Consider the following 13890-nt stretch of genomic DNA (forward strand, 5'->3'; position numbering starts at 1 on the left):
CTCTCTCTCTCTCTCTCTCTCACACTCTCGCTGATGTGTTTATAATGGTGAATGTGGGCTGTGGGCAGGCATTTGGGCGGCTCAATAAGCCGGTTGTAATGGATTCAATGCTTTTGAATGCGAAAGCAACAGAGGCGGTACTAGATCAAGGCTGTTGCAGGGAGAAACTGTGTTCGGGGTCTGACCCACATCAGGGAGTCGTAGCGCAGTGGAACTGTGTGTCGCACAGAAAGACTTTGTCTTTTCCTCTGAACAAAAGTGACAGTGATGTAAATGTAAAGTTTTGCAACTGACTCAGGAGTGCATGCTGTACTTTTTTGTATTAGTTTGTTTGGTAGTGTAAGCATACACACTTAAAAATAAAGGTCCTTTACTGGCATCTATGGTTGAGTGAAGAACCTTTAACATCAATGGAACCTTTCCATTCCGCTTTGTAGAGGAAAGGGTTCTTAAAATGTTCTTTACACTAAGAGGAAAAAATGGTTCTTTTAAGAACTGTTCACTGAAAGGTTCTTTCTAGAACCCAAAATGGTTCTTCTATGGCATTGCTGTGAAAACCACCTTTTGGAACCTTTATTTTCAAGAGTGTGCTAGATCCCCTAAATTTGAGTGTCAGCCTCAGACGACACACCCACGTCCCGCCCGCAGTCTGTCCACTGGCCGTCTGATCTATATTGCACATAAAACTGACAAGCACAATGCAAAAACCAGTATCAGATTGAAAGAATCAACTGAAAACTACATTATCAAATGTTCTAACCTTGTATTAAATATTAAAAACGTAAAGGGATACTCCACCCCAAAATGAAAATTTTGTCATTAATCACTTACCCCCATGTCGTTTGTGATCTGCCATCAGTGGTTCAACCGTAACGTTATGAAGCGACGAGAATACTTTTTGTACACGAAGAAAACAAAAATAACGACTTTATTCAACAATTTGTTGAATTTGTTGAAGCAGCGTACGCTATTCTGTGTCAGCCGCGACACAAGGACACGTTTTCTACGTGTATTTACGCTTTGATTTGAACGAAAACAGCTCATCCGTGCAGCGCGGCTGACACAGAATAGCGTACACTGCTTGCGTTCAGTGGTTTTTCTCCAAAATGACGCTACGGTGATGTGGAGAGACACAGAGGAGACAAATTGTTGAATAAAGTCATTATTTTTGTTTTCTTCACGTACAAAATGTATTCTCGTCGCTTCATAACGTTACGGTTGAACCACTGATGGCAGATGGACTATTCTGACGATGTCTTTCATACTTTTCTGGACCTTGACAGTGTAATTTACTTGGCAGTCAATGGGACAGTCACAAGCCTCCTGGTTTTCATCCAAAATATCTTAAATTGTGTTCCGTAGACGAACGAAGCTTTTACGGGTTTGGAACGACATTGGGGGTAAGTGATTAATGACAAAATGTTCATTTTGGGGTGGAGTATCCCTTTAAAGAACTCACACTTGTTAAATTGTTGCCATTTAGCTCAAACAACAGAGCATGGCGCTAACAATGCCAAAGCCATGGGTTCAAATCCCAGGGAAAGCAATAACTTATCAAATGTGTACCTTGAATGCAATGTAAGTCGCTTTGGATAAAAGCATTTACCAAATGCGTGAATGTTTTTGTGCACCACTAGAAATATACAGTGCATGTTGGGCAAGAGCTACTCTATGTAACATGGCCCAGGTTCAATGCATGCTGAAGTAAGTCAATTACCCTTTTTTAATACATCAAGTAAAACTGCAGCTCTGTGCCAATAGATGTATAGCAGGAGCAGGATCCCATCTGGTTTCAATAAAATTCATGATTTCATTGGCTTTATTAGCTTGACCTCAAATCACTGTATCTTATATGGCCGCTTGAACTCAAGCTTGCACTATTGGTGATAAAGTTAAAAACCTGCTACAGTAATAACTGTTGTGATTTGTATTGAATGAACAGTTACACAACTGGCCACAAGTTTGGGGTCAAAAAATGTGTTCATGTTTTTGAAAGAAGTCTTTTATGCTCAAGGCGGCTGCATTTATTTGATAAAATATATATTATATTATATTATATTATCAATATTGGTAATATATTAATAAAATATCTGTTTTCTATTTTAATATATTTTAGGATGTAATTTATTCCTGTGATGTCAAAGCTGAATTTTCAGCAGCCATTACTCCAGTCTTCAGTGTCACATGATCCTGAATATGATGATTTGATTCTCAATAAATGTTTCTTATTATTAACAATGTATAATGAAGAATTGTAACTTATAATTTGAAGGCCATGATCTGCGACGTCAGTTACATTTTGTTAAACGTTTTATATAACTGTGTGCCACATTTTGGTATGTTTAAAAATTAAAGATTCCAAAATTCTAGGTTCCAAAATCATGTTATATAAATGTAATAATTCCATTGATTTTTTTTTCTTCTTTTTTTATTCAACAATTTGGATGCACCCACCCCCCAAAACTTTTTTTTTTTTTTTTTTTGAACAGGGTAGAAGAACAATGCCTGTGATTTATATCTTTTCTTTCCCTTTTTTTATTTTAGACAAATTCTTATCACAAATCTGCCCATATTCCTGCTAATATTGGTTGTGTTCTCAGCAAAACGACACCTATGTGCAATTTAAATTCTTAAACTATTTCAATATAAATACTTTTAAATCCTCCCTTAAATGGCACATGAAAACAAACTCTAGTAGGCAGCTTTCCCAACAGTCAAGTGGCCTTTTTCTGTCTACATAGGTGGTTCTTGGCCAGAACAAGCTACAATCAATGTGCACCAGACTTAATCCCGCAAGTCAAAAGCCATACCCGAGACTATGTGGATTCAGTCAAAGTAATTAAATCAGAGTGTGCGGACGTGTCTTGGCCATCATGCAGAGGATAAAGCAGCCATGTCAGCAGCTGGTACTGAAGATTTCTGCACTGCGAGTGACACAGAGACCCACATGCCCTCTTGAAACATCTGAGCGCTGTCATAACATTCATTTTCTAACTTCAGATCATACTGGATGAACAAGGGCCATTTTCCCTGTCTTTGAGTCCGCTGCTGTTGTTTGAAATGCAACAGAGATGAAAGATAGCAGCAAATCACTTGCAAGTGATCTGATAAGCATGTATTTCTGGTGTAGACAGTTACGCGTTTGGTTAACAAATAACGCACTGTAGTGTACTTTCACACAGTAGGAGGGACAATATTGGGCTTTTACACTTAGAATTATTCACTTAGGCTTCACTTTTTTATTCCTGTGTTAAAATAATCTTGAGCCATTTTTCACACTGGGAAGTCAGGTTTTGAAATTTCACTGTGTTTATGATGAAGCTGATTGTCAAAAAATCTTGCTAGTTAAGTTAGCGTATTAGCATAAAAACATTGGCTTACTAGAATCTCATGCTGTTGATCAGACATAAATCTGCTCTGGTTGTCTTAAGTCTTACAAAAACAGAGAAGGACAAATCAGAAACTTGTGTTGTCACTGTTCAATATTTTTAACTGCTTTCCCCAGATGCTAAACATTTAAAGAGTTTGTGAAAGTTTCTGTGGCTGTACAAAATGCATGAATGTTTAATGAGGCAATTTATGATTGGTTGTCTGATGCTAAACAATTTGCTGTTACAAGCACTTTATTTTTTCATATTGTATATTTGTGGCAGTGCAATTTTGGGTTTGGACTGCAAAATGCATGCTTACCTTTTTTGTTTGCTTTTTTCTTTTCTTTTCTTTTTTTAATACAATCATGAAATGTTGCTTAATCCAACATTTTATCTAAGTTAAAAAAGATGATGCCTCAGGATTTACTGTAGCATGGTGTAAAAAGCTCTTTTAGTGGCAGAATGTTTCTTTTATTGTTTATTTGATTGGTGTAAATGGCTTAAAGGTGTATAAACAATTTCAGTCGTTTTGCTAACTTCCTTATGCAAAATGCTGTCCTCCAAAGACATGCTAGCCAACCTGATATCAGCAGACCTAAGGTGTTTATTGGTTAGCATGGTTCAGATAGCCTCTACCGGTAGATATAACTACAACATTATGGGCGCAAATAGCATCTTCCTCCATTGGCAGCCATTCAAAATAATCATGCTTTCTGACAAATAATTCACAGATATTTAATTATATAGTAGATGGTTTAATCAGTGCCCTATTTTTGAAGTGCCCTTAAAAGCGTGAAATGGGCTTATATTTATCTTCTGCCGTTCACGTCACAGCTCAGGACAGTCACTAATGCAGGATTTGGGGCCTTGTGTATTCTTGTGCTGCCATCAACCAACCAGTGTCATCAGCGAATTAGATATTCATTAGTAGTACTTTGCTGATTGAACTAAATTCTAATGACCATCGCCTGAAAAAATGGTTAATGTTTTAAAAATTGTTGTTCAAGGTTAAGTTTTAAACCCAGATAAGCTACTTTCAAGATACAATGTGAGCTAAAGATCTTGCCTTGTTGTCCTTTCTGTCCCTTGTGCTCTCCTTGTTTCTAACGTACTCCTTAGCAGTGACCTGAATTTGTCTTTCCTTCTCTCTGTTGCTAAGAGTGTATGTTTTAAAGAGCTCAGAGGATAGACGTATCATAAGGGTTGCCTTAGACTTCCCTTTGAAGATGGATTTCTTAAGAACGTGCACCTGTGCTCATTTTTCCTTTGCTGTGTGTTTGCTGTAAATGCAGCGCCCCACTTTTCAGTGTGGTGCCAGGTTTTATGATGCATGTCAGTGGTCTGTCAGTGTATTGTTAATTGTAAGAGCAGCGCTCACTGACACTCACATAAGAACTGAGGGTTTGACGGTTCACTTTCAAGAGTTTGAGCAGTATAGAGTTATTTCACCTACTCAGCCAAATCAAGCTTTTAGGAATAAAGGATTATCCAGATGCAGCTGGTCCTCAGGACAAAACTAAAATGTGTTAGTGCCGCTGTCACTTCAGCAGCTAGTCAGCGCAAGGCTTCAAACAGAATTTTAGACAGGAGAACATGGCAGACGTGTTTGAAATTGTTGTTTGATTTAGCCCAGTTATGATTAACCCAGCAAAAACAGATTGTTCCCTATTAGACTATACTGTAAAAATGAACGTAGTTTTACCTGTTAAAGTATGGTAAAAACCTTTTAATGGTATTGATTAATGGAAAGTTCGCTTACTATGTATATTACGATGTATGTATGGATAAAGTGAAAAAGAACAATTATTCTTATAATTTTCTGTGAAAAATGGTGCATTTATATTCCCAGAATTCTCTGTATGACACTTAACATTTGAGCTTTTTTATTAACTTATAAGTTTTTTTCTTATAAGTTATTTGCATTAGAGTTTTGTATTACATCTTAAGTTAATAAACTAATGTTTAAATTAATGTATTGCATTATTTGTGAGACATGACAATGCACCTTCTGTGTATTTGTATTTACTACTTGCAAGTATTTGCTACTTGTAATGAACTTTAAAGGGTTGACTGTATTTTATGGTATATAAACATTATTGGTGTGTTTTTGGTATATTTAGTATATTAAAGGGTTACTCCACCCCAAAATGAAAATTTTGTCATTAATTACTCACCCTCATGTCGTTCCAAACCCGTAAGACCTCCGTGTGGTACGGCCCACACAGAATAGCATACGCTGTTTGCGTTCAGTGGATACTCTCCAAAATGGCGCTACGGTGACCACGGAGGAGACGAATTGTTGAATAAAGTGGTTATTTTTATTTTCTTTGCATACAAAAAGTATTCTCGTAGCTTCGTAAAATTACGGTTGAACCCCTAATGTCATATGGATTATTTTACCGATCTCCTTGCTAAGTTTCTGGACGTTGATCGTGTTACTTACATTGCTGTCTATGGAAGGGTCAGAGAGCTCTCGGAATGCATCAAAAATATCTTAATTTGTGTTCCGAAGATGAACGGAGGTCTTACAGGTTTGGAACGACATGAGGCTGAGTAATTATTGACAAAATTTTCATTTTGGGGTGGAGTAACCATTTAACATTATTTCGGTTAACAAAATATAAGGTTTTGTACTATAAATTTAAGTTTGTAAAACATTAATTGTTGCTACCATATTTTTTAAGGTATTTAAAAAAAGTTATTGTTTTTGAATTCTAAATGTCCTTAAAGGTATAGTGCAACCAAAAGTCAAAATTCTGTCATTAATTACTCACCCTCATGTTGTTCCAAATCTTTTGGAACACAAATGAAGATATTTTTAATTAAATCTGTCCATTGACAGTCTACGCAACTACCAATTTGACACTTCAAAAAGTTAATACATTTATCACAAGTTTTTTAAAGGGGTCATCCGATGCCCATTTTCCACAAGTTGATATGATTCTTTAGGGTCTTAATGAAAAGTCTGTAACATAGTTTGGAAAACACATTTATGTAGATCGGGGCGCACATTCCCTTCAGAAACAAACGTAATCCACTGCGTCTTCAGTAGCTCAGATGTCGGGAGTAAATTGATACTACTATTATTATTCATTCATTATTACATCCAACAACAGAACACCTCAGTCGCTTAGGAGTCATTCTTGTCTACATCTGCTCCGGCGGTGAAACAATGGTGGACTGATGACAGCTCACTCAGGGCGGGTCTAACGTAAGACGCAAGTCCAGTCTGTGCTGAAATGCTACTGTCAATCAAACTATCGTGAGAGGGGCCTGTTTTTGTGACGTCACACAGAGAGGCGTGTGAGATTATCTCATAGATCATTACACCATAGATATATCATAGATCTGAGATCGGCTCGATTTGAGAAAGGGGTAAACATTTTAGTAGATTAAAAAAAACCACTGGATGGATTTTTATCATTATAGGGTGGTTGTGTACACACACTGCCAACACACATTTCAGTTCAAACAACTTGTAAAAGTGCATGTAGCATCCGATGACCCCTTTAAAATTAAATTTTGAGTTTTTTAAAAAGAAATCTTGAACATCTTATTTAGTTTTAATTTTGAATAACTAAACCTTGCTCTCGCCATAAACATAGCCACAGAAGCTGACATGGCGTTAAAAAATTTAAAGAAAAAAAATGTTCAAAAAGAGATCATAAAACTAAACCATAAGAATTTAACAGTTTAGTCTCCATTTTCTGAAGAGACTTGCTCGGTTTGTATGATGAGCAGACTTAATTTAGGCTTTTATTCACATATAAACATTAATCAATGCACACATCAGTTACGGGTTTGAATCGCCATTTAGGATTGAGCATATGATGATAGAATATTCATTTTTGGGTGAACTCCCTTTAAAACCCTTGTTAAATGCTTATAGTGTCATTATAGTTTTGTGTGAAGAACAGGACAAAATGTATTATTCACTGATAATCTCCCCCTGCCTTGGGTTGTACCAGATTTGACAACACTGATGCCAAACGTTAATGTTTATCTATTCATTTAGCAGGCTCTTTTATCCAAAGCGACTTAAAGATTACAAGTACCACAGTACAGAGTACCAAGTTGTTTAGAGAAGTGCAGACTAGAACAGAGATGTGAGAAAATAGTCAAATAATTAAAGAGAATAGTGAAAGAGTTATTTATGAGGACACCATTATCAAACCAACATAAACCAGCCTGATCCAGCATAGAAATTTGAGAATCTCTTGCCTGACCAAAGAAGAATCTCAAAAGGTGTGTTCAGAGAACGTTTTGTACTGCATCTGGTAACAATGAGTTGTTAGCTGGAAGCTTTCTGCTAGACTGTCTTTTTAAAATCATTAAAAACTTTACAGCACCAGTAAGGAGCACAAATATCTTGTTCCCTATTTTAACTCGGTTGACTTGCAGACCTAAGTTATTGCATCATAATTGGTGCATAAAATCACTTTTGTGCTTTTTCAGCTCAAGCCTCAGCATTTTTAGATGATGAATTTTAATGGCTCTGTGTAGATGGTGACAGCTACAAGATGTTTGTGGTGTTGTGTTTGCTGCTGGGCCTGAGGAACACAGCGCTAAAGACAGAAGCTAAACCTCATGTTTTATTCATCTGTCTTTATTCATCTCTCTCCCCCTCCTCATGTAACAATAGTGAAGAAAACATAAAAGTGATCTTGATCATTGCAGAGTCTCAGAAGAGAGCTTATATTCTTATTGTTGGTCTCTTTACTAATGCATTCTTGGTTGGGGGTGACATATACAGTATGTGAGCGTGTGTCTGTGACCTACACATCAAACGAGAGAATTCTGAAGTGCTGCACTAAGATTCTAATCTCAAATTTCAGTCCCTCGTCCTATAACTCATCTTCTGTTCGGCACAGTGGGAATTTGGTTTTCTTTTTCTGCAAATGAAACGAGCAGCCGCTGTGCTGATAATGTTCTTGATGCTGCACTGCTAGACAGGATTTCAATTTGATGATACAGAGCTGGTGATGGAAAAATTATTGTCAATGTGTAATAGTTTTATGGATAATCTCATGCCATGGTGACATTACTTATGGAATAGCTGCAATAATATGTCAATTTATTTTGCTGTTGTGCTACAAATACATGCATCTGGACACCCAGTAACCTTCAGTATCGAGGTAATGCATTAACACAGTACAATAATCTGATTAGTTTTTCTCTCAGTAAAAATGTCCTTTCTTTAATGTTAGGCCCTAATTTCACATATTTTTAAGAGGATAAAATATTTATGTGTAAACCATTTGAAACTTGTTTGCATCTGTTAGAATTTCAGCTAAAGTTTAAAAAGTGCATGCCACTCGTGAGCTGACAGTGCACTTTTTCTTTATACTTTTTGTTATAGGTTTTTCCCCAGTTTTGCAGTATTTGAAAACAGGAAGTACGACATTTTGTCATGATAGGACCTACCTAGAGGGCTATAATCAATCTTGAGACTCGCCAAAAGTGAAGCTGAAATATAAGGTGGGAAAATACTTTTGTTCATTTTAAGTTCATATTTTTTTTTTGTTTTTGTCACACTGGGTAGTCACATCATGAACATTGCATAACCAATATAAAAGTCAGAATAACCATGAACAAAGAAGTGACATTGAGGTATAGAGATAAAGAAAGAGTCTAATTTTGGTTTCCTAGTGGCACAGCAAGTAAGAGCAGCCTAATGGCTGTACTGAAGTAACGACGCCTTAAAGGGGTCATATGATGCTGCTAAAAAGAACATTATTTTGTGTATTTGGTGTAATGAAATGTGTTTATGCGGAACTCACAGTGAGTCATAGGTTGATTGAGTAGCAGCTCTGACCGTTTCAGGGATTTCAGTCAATCTTTTTGAATGATTCATTAAAAGAACTGGTTCATAGGAGTCATTTGGACTACAAAGATTGTCCTGTAAGTTTGTTTTTTTCTTTTTGCATGCAGCGTGTGTGTGAACACACAGACTAGCTGTGCAGGAAACACTGAGGTCTGAGAAATGTTATGTCAGAAATGTTTAAATGCAGTTTTTGTGACCCACAGTTTGAAAACCGTTGTTGTAACACCAAAGTAGTTTTCCACACTGTAAGCTCAACAAGTGGTTTATCGAAACACGAGGAGACGTGTATCTGAGGAACCTGCACAAATGCACCATAGTTGTAGGTCATGGTGGACTTTTTATTGACTTCTTTCCTTTTTGTACTATGGTAACACTATTTTCTATCCACTACCCTGAACCCAACCCTCAAATGTTTGCATTTTCATATTTTCATTGTTTAGTTCATTCATGAAGCCATTTGCCTCACTGGGACTGTTTTTCCACAAATGTACTGTTGGCAAAACCTGGGATTGTATTTTTCATTGTAAACATGGCCCCATACTGTATTTATACAAAAGCAAGAAATTTTGTATTTGAGTAGATGCATCAAGAAAAATGATCAATCATAGATTTTATTTCCCTTAGTTATTGTCTTTAAGTACTATAGGTGCCGTGTTTCTATAGGTTTGTAGTGGTTTTAGCTTAAAATATCTATAGTGGATTACTTTACTAGATTACTAGTAATCTACTGGATTACTAGTAATAATAAACTTTTGTTTGTCACAGATCTTATTTTCTGCAATAATCTAAACGCCAGTGGAAAACTCCTTTTGTGTTTTTGTCAAGAGAACCAGGTGATGTGAACCTATGGGTTGGCCTACAAAATGACATCATCACTGCAGTGCTCTAGATAATAATATGCATGCATTAAATCTAAAATGTTGTCCACATGGACAATGTAACTGAATAAGTAAGATGATCTCATTGAAATTACTGTTTCATGCCTGTGTTTATTCTAGGTGTCTGCTTGATATACTGAAGACAGAAGAGATGGACAGGAGGATTGTGGGGAGGGGAGGAGTTAAAAGGAGCAAATATATAGTGCCATGCTTCCTGTTCGTAGAGGTGAGTTACAGTATTCACTGGATTAGAGGTTGTTCACTTCTCAGTCCACCCTTCCATATGCTTCCATATTCACATTTTTTTGTCATGAACATTATGCTCTGCCCTCTAGTGGAACTAAAAGGAATTTAACTTTTCAAAGTCTTCAAAGGGATTGTACATCCTCTTGGGTTATCTTGTTCAGCGTTTCCTTTGAGATTTTATCTTGTCTTTGTAGCTTATGAAATACCATAGTAACTCTCCAAGTTGGTTGTGTCTGTATAAAGGCATGAGAATTCACTACTTTTAGAAATCATTACTTAAGTAATAATTAACCCAAAAATTAAAATTCAATAGTAAGTACCTTCATGAAGGTTTGTCAGAAGAATTATCCTTATTTAATGGAAACAATGAACAGAATACAGATTTGAACTGATACCTGGAAATGCAGGTGAGTAAATAATGACAGAATTTCTTTAGTTTGTGGTGCAGCTTTGAGTGAGAATACTGAATTCAGAAAGCACTTTTTAAAAGTGTTCAACGTTCCTCAGTAAGAAAGAGGTTTTTTGTTTTTTTTCTAACACTTCACCTGAGACGCGCACTGCCATTTTCAATAATCTGTGGAGCGGAAATACATTAAACTGTACCTGAAACTCTGCTCCCCTGACTGGCAGCTCTAATAAATTCTTCCAGAACCGAACACATTAGAGTCACGCAGTATACCTGCCTGCGACGCATGAGTCACTTAAGATTAGCATGAACAGTACAGTCATCCTTTGAACTCAGTCACAGTATACTGTCAGGCTGGCATAACTCCATGACCTCTTTACTCATCTGTGATGTTCCCTTTATTCCGGAGTCCTCGTTGGCTCCTAGGTCTCGGAGGCAAATACCCTCAAAAGCACTCTTAATTAATCCTGCTAATGAGCAGCGTTAGCCTACACAGCGCCTGATTGCTTCAGTCACTCTAGGCCCAGTGCAGAGGCAATGATTCCAGCCAAAAACGTTTGCATCAGCCTTCCATAGAAATTTGACGGGACTTCAAAATTCACAGGCTTTCCAATGTAACCAAATGTACACATTAACATACATTAAATACACATTTGAGTCCAAATTTGGTTGGGTCCAAACTGGTTTTGCTTCATTAGAAATCAAGCAATGACCCAACAAAGTACCAAAGTTATTAGTTTAGCCTATTTTTTTAAAAAGTCATTAAATTGAAACTTTAAAGTTTGTGTGGCACAACATCTTCCTTCCGTGGCACAATTTCTTTCTTCTGTGGAGAAAAAAATAAAAACATTTTAGGGCTTTTTACATTTGAAATAGTTAATAGGGTTCACTGTTATTTTGGACATTCAAAAGATCTCCTTTTATGTTCCATAGAAGAAAAAACATCATGTAAGTTTGGAACATCCTACTCAGAATGACAGATTTTTTTTTTTTTTGTGAATTATATAACAATATGCAAAATTATTAACATGATGTTGACTGAATGAGTAAACTGACATTTGTTGGATTTCAGTCATTTCCGGTTCTAAACACAAACCCAGTTTATCCTCACCGCAAGTAAACCTGAAATGAGTATTTATTTTAATCTTGCATTCTGTAGTTTTGTTCAAGGTTTTCAGGACACACCTGTGATCCATTTTTGGGTAATAATACATCTTTTGAGAACCACTGTCCTAAAGATTAATCTGAGAAATAAATTTAATAGGCTTCAAGGAAATGGCTGGAGTAGGCTTTAAAGAATATTTGAAAGATAGTCAATTAGCATAAACTCAACACCTGCCATTTCGCAGATGCTGTTCATCTGACTTTTCGACTTGGAACACTTAATGCATGGTGAGAAGACTCCCAGCCTCAGCATCAGCCAGCACGTCCACAGACCACCCACAGCCCATGCACAGACCATCTGCAAATTTCACACTAAATTCAATTTGAAAAATACATTTGAAAAGTTCTAATCTGATTGGCTGGCTGCTCTACAGTTTCCGCAGAGGAGCAAGGTTTTGTTTATATGTGACCAGACTTCTATAGTGATCATATACATCTGAGAAAGAAACGGTTGTTAAATTTTTCAGCCAACAGGGAACATTCTTAGAACTTTGGCTAAAACTGTGGCAGTGTTACAAACAAAGTTCTTCTGGTAACATTAACAGAATGTTCATTAAAAATTATCTGGTCTTTAAAAACGTTCTCAAAATGTTAACACAAAAATGTTATTTATACATCGTTTATGCAATGTTTTTTCTTTTAAAATGTATTAGATGGCTGTTTTTAAATGTTATGACAGTCACAATTTATTTTAAAGTCCAATTCTCACTATTAACAAACCATTAACTACAACTTTTGCCTCAAAAAACTACTAATTTGCTGATTATTCATAGTTAGTAATGCAGTTGTTAAGTTTCGGTATTGGGTAGGATTATTAGGGATGTAGAATATAGTCATGCAGAATATGTGCTTTGTAAGTGCTAATAAACAGCCAATATGTTATTATGCTAATAAACAACTATTTAATAGTGAGAATTGGTCCCTGTACTAAAGTGTTACTGTTATTACTTGTTTCAGAATGTTCTGGAAACATTTAAAGGGGTCCTATATTATGCTCTTTTACAAAGTCTTGATTTTGTTTTGGGGGTGTACTAGAACAGGCTCTCATACTAGGTTGTTCGAAAAACATTATTTTTCACATATTTTAAATGATTACAACACCTCTCTCCCAGTCTGGCATGAACGGCTCGAATAGTTCCTGTATCAAATGAAGGCCCGCCTTCTGAAATCCAAAATGTGCTGTGATTGGTTAGCTGGGCCAGTGTGTGCTGTAATTGGTTAGCTGGGCCAGTGTGTGCTGTGATTGGTTAGCTGGGCCAGTGTGTGTTGTGATTGTCACCACTCGGCGCCTGATCGGGAAATGTCTTGCCCCTTACCATAGCCGCCTGCGAGCTTCAGTGTAAATATTGCATCGAAATCAAATCAATTTGAGCGCGATTTGAACCCGGATGATTGTAACCACTCTAAGTTCGTCTGCCTTGGGAAAGCTAGCGTGTCTCCGACATAGTGATGATAACACTCGTTGCCTTCTCTAATGCAGCTGAACCAGGTCTCGTCCCATTCGTCGATATTTGTGATATCACAAATCCCGGAAAATGTGCGTTGTAGTCCAAACAAGTCGTTCGTTGTAGTTTTTGAAAATTTATTTCTGTTAAATAAAATATCTCCTTTTGAATTGGACTTTGAGCTTTGTAACTTTGCAGATCTTTTTTATGCTCAAACCGCAACATTACAGATTAACTAAAGTTGAAAAAGCATAATAGGACCCCTTTAAAAGTATGTTCCCATAATGTTTCTGGAATGATGCAATTGAATGTTCCCTTAGCATTCATATATAGCCAAGAAAAAAACATTTTCATAATGGAAACATTAGCAAAACATTATTAGAACATACATGTTTATTAGCATTTTTAAGTTTTGTTATCATATATTTCTAGATATTTCAGATTTACTTGGCAAACTCTGAATCCACAAAAGGACAATAGCTGTTTTAATAGCATACTAACTTTGCTCCTATTATTTCTTCAGTATGTAGTGAGCATGCTGAGTTAGTTCATTACT

At 36.5% G+C, this 13890-nt stretch overlaps 1 protein-coding gene across 5 annotated transcripts in view; it reads left to right on the top strand.

The window, feature by feature from the left end:
- The window catches only part of plppr2b (phospholipid phosphatase related 2b), a 52793-nt gene that overhangs the window by 558 nt on the left and 38345 nt on the right, over positions 1-13890 (top strand). For 4 of the 5 annotated variants that reach the window (XM_016473333.1, XM_016473335.1, XM_016473336.1 and 1 more), the window contains exons 1-2: positions 8745-8849; positions 10194-10299. In XM_016473333.1, coding sequence (XP_016328819.1) covers positions 10225-10299 — 75 coding nt within the window. In that variant the 5' untranslated portion in view covers positions 8745-8849; positions 10194-10224. Of the gene's footprint in view, positions 1-8744; positions 8850-10193; positions 10300-13890 lie in introns of those variants that run through there. The other variant, XM_016473334.1, reaches the window with a different exon arrangement.

This window comes from Sinocyclocheilus anshuiensis, unplaced genomic scaffold (genome assembly GCF_001515605.1).
Source record: "Sinocyclocheilus anshuiensis isolate Anshui unplaced genomic scaffold, SAMN03320099.WGS_v1.1 scaffold648, whole genome shotgun sequence".
In the NCBI taxonomy this organism is placed as follows: domain Eukaryota; kingdom Metazoa; phylum Chordata; class Actinopteri; order Cypriniformes; family Cyprinidae; genus Sinocyclocheilus; species Sinocyclocheilus anshuiensis.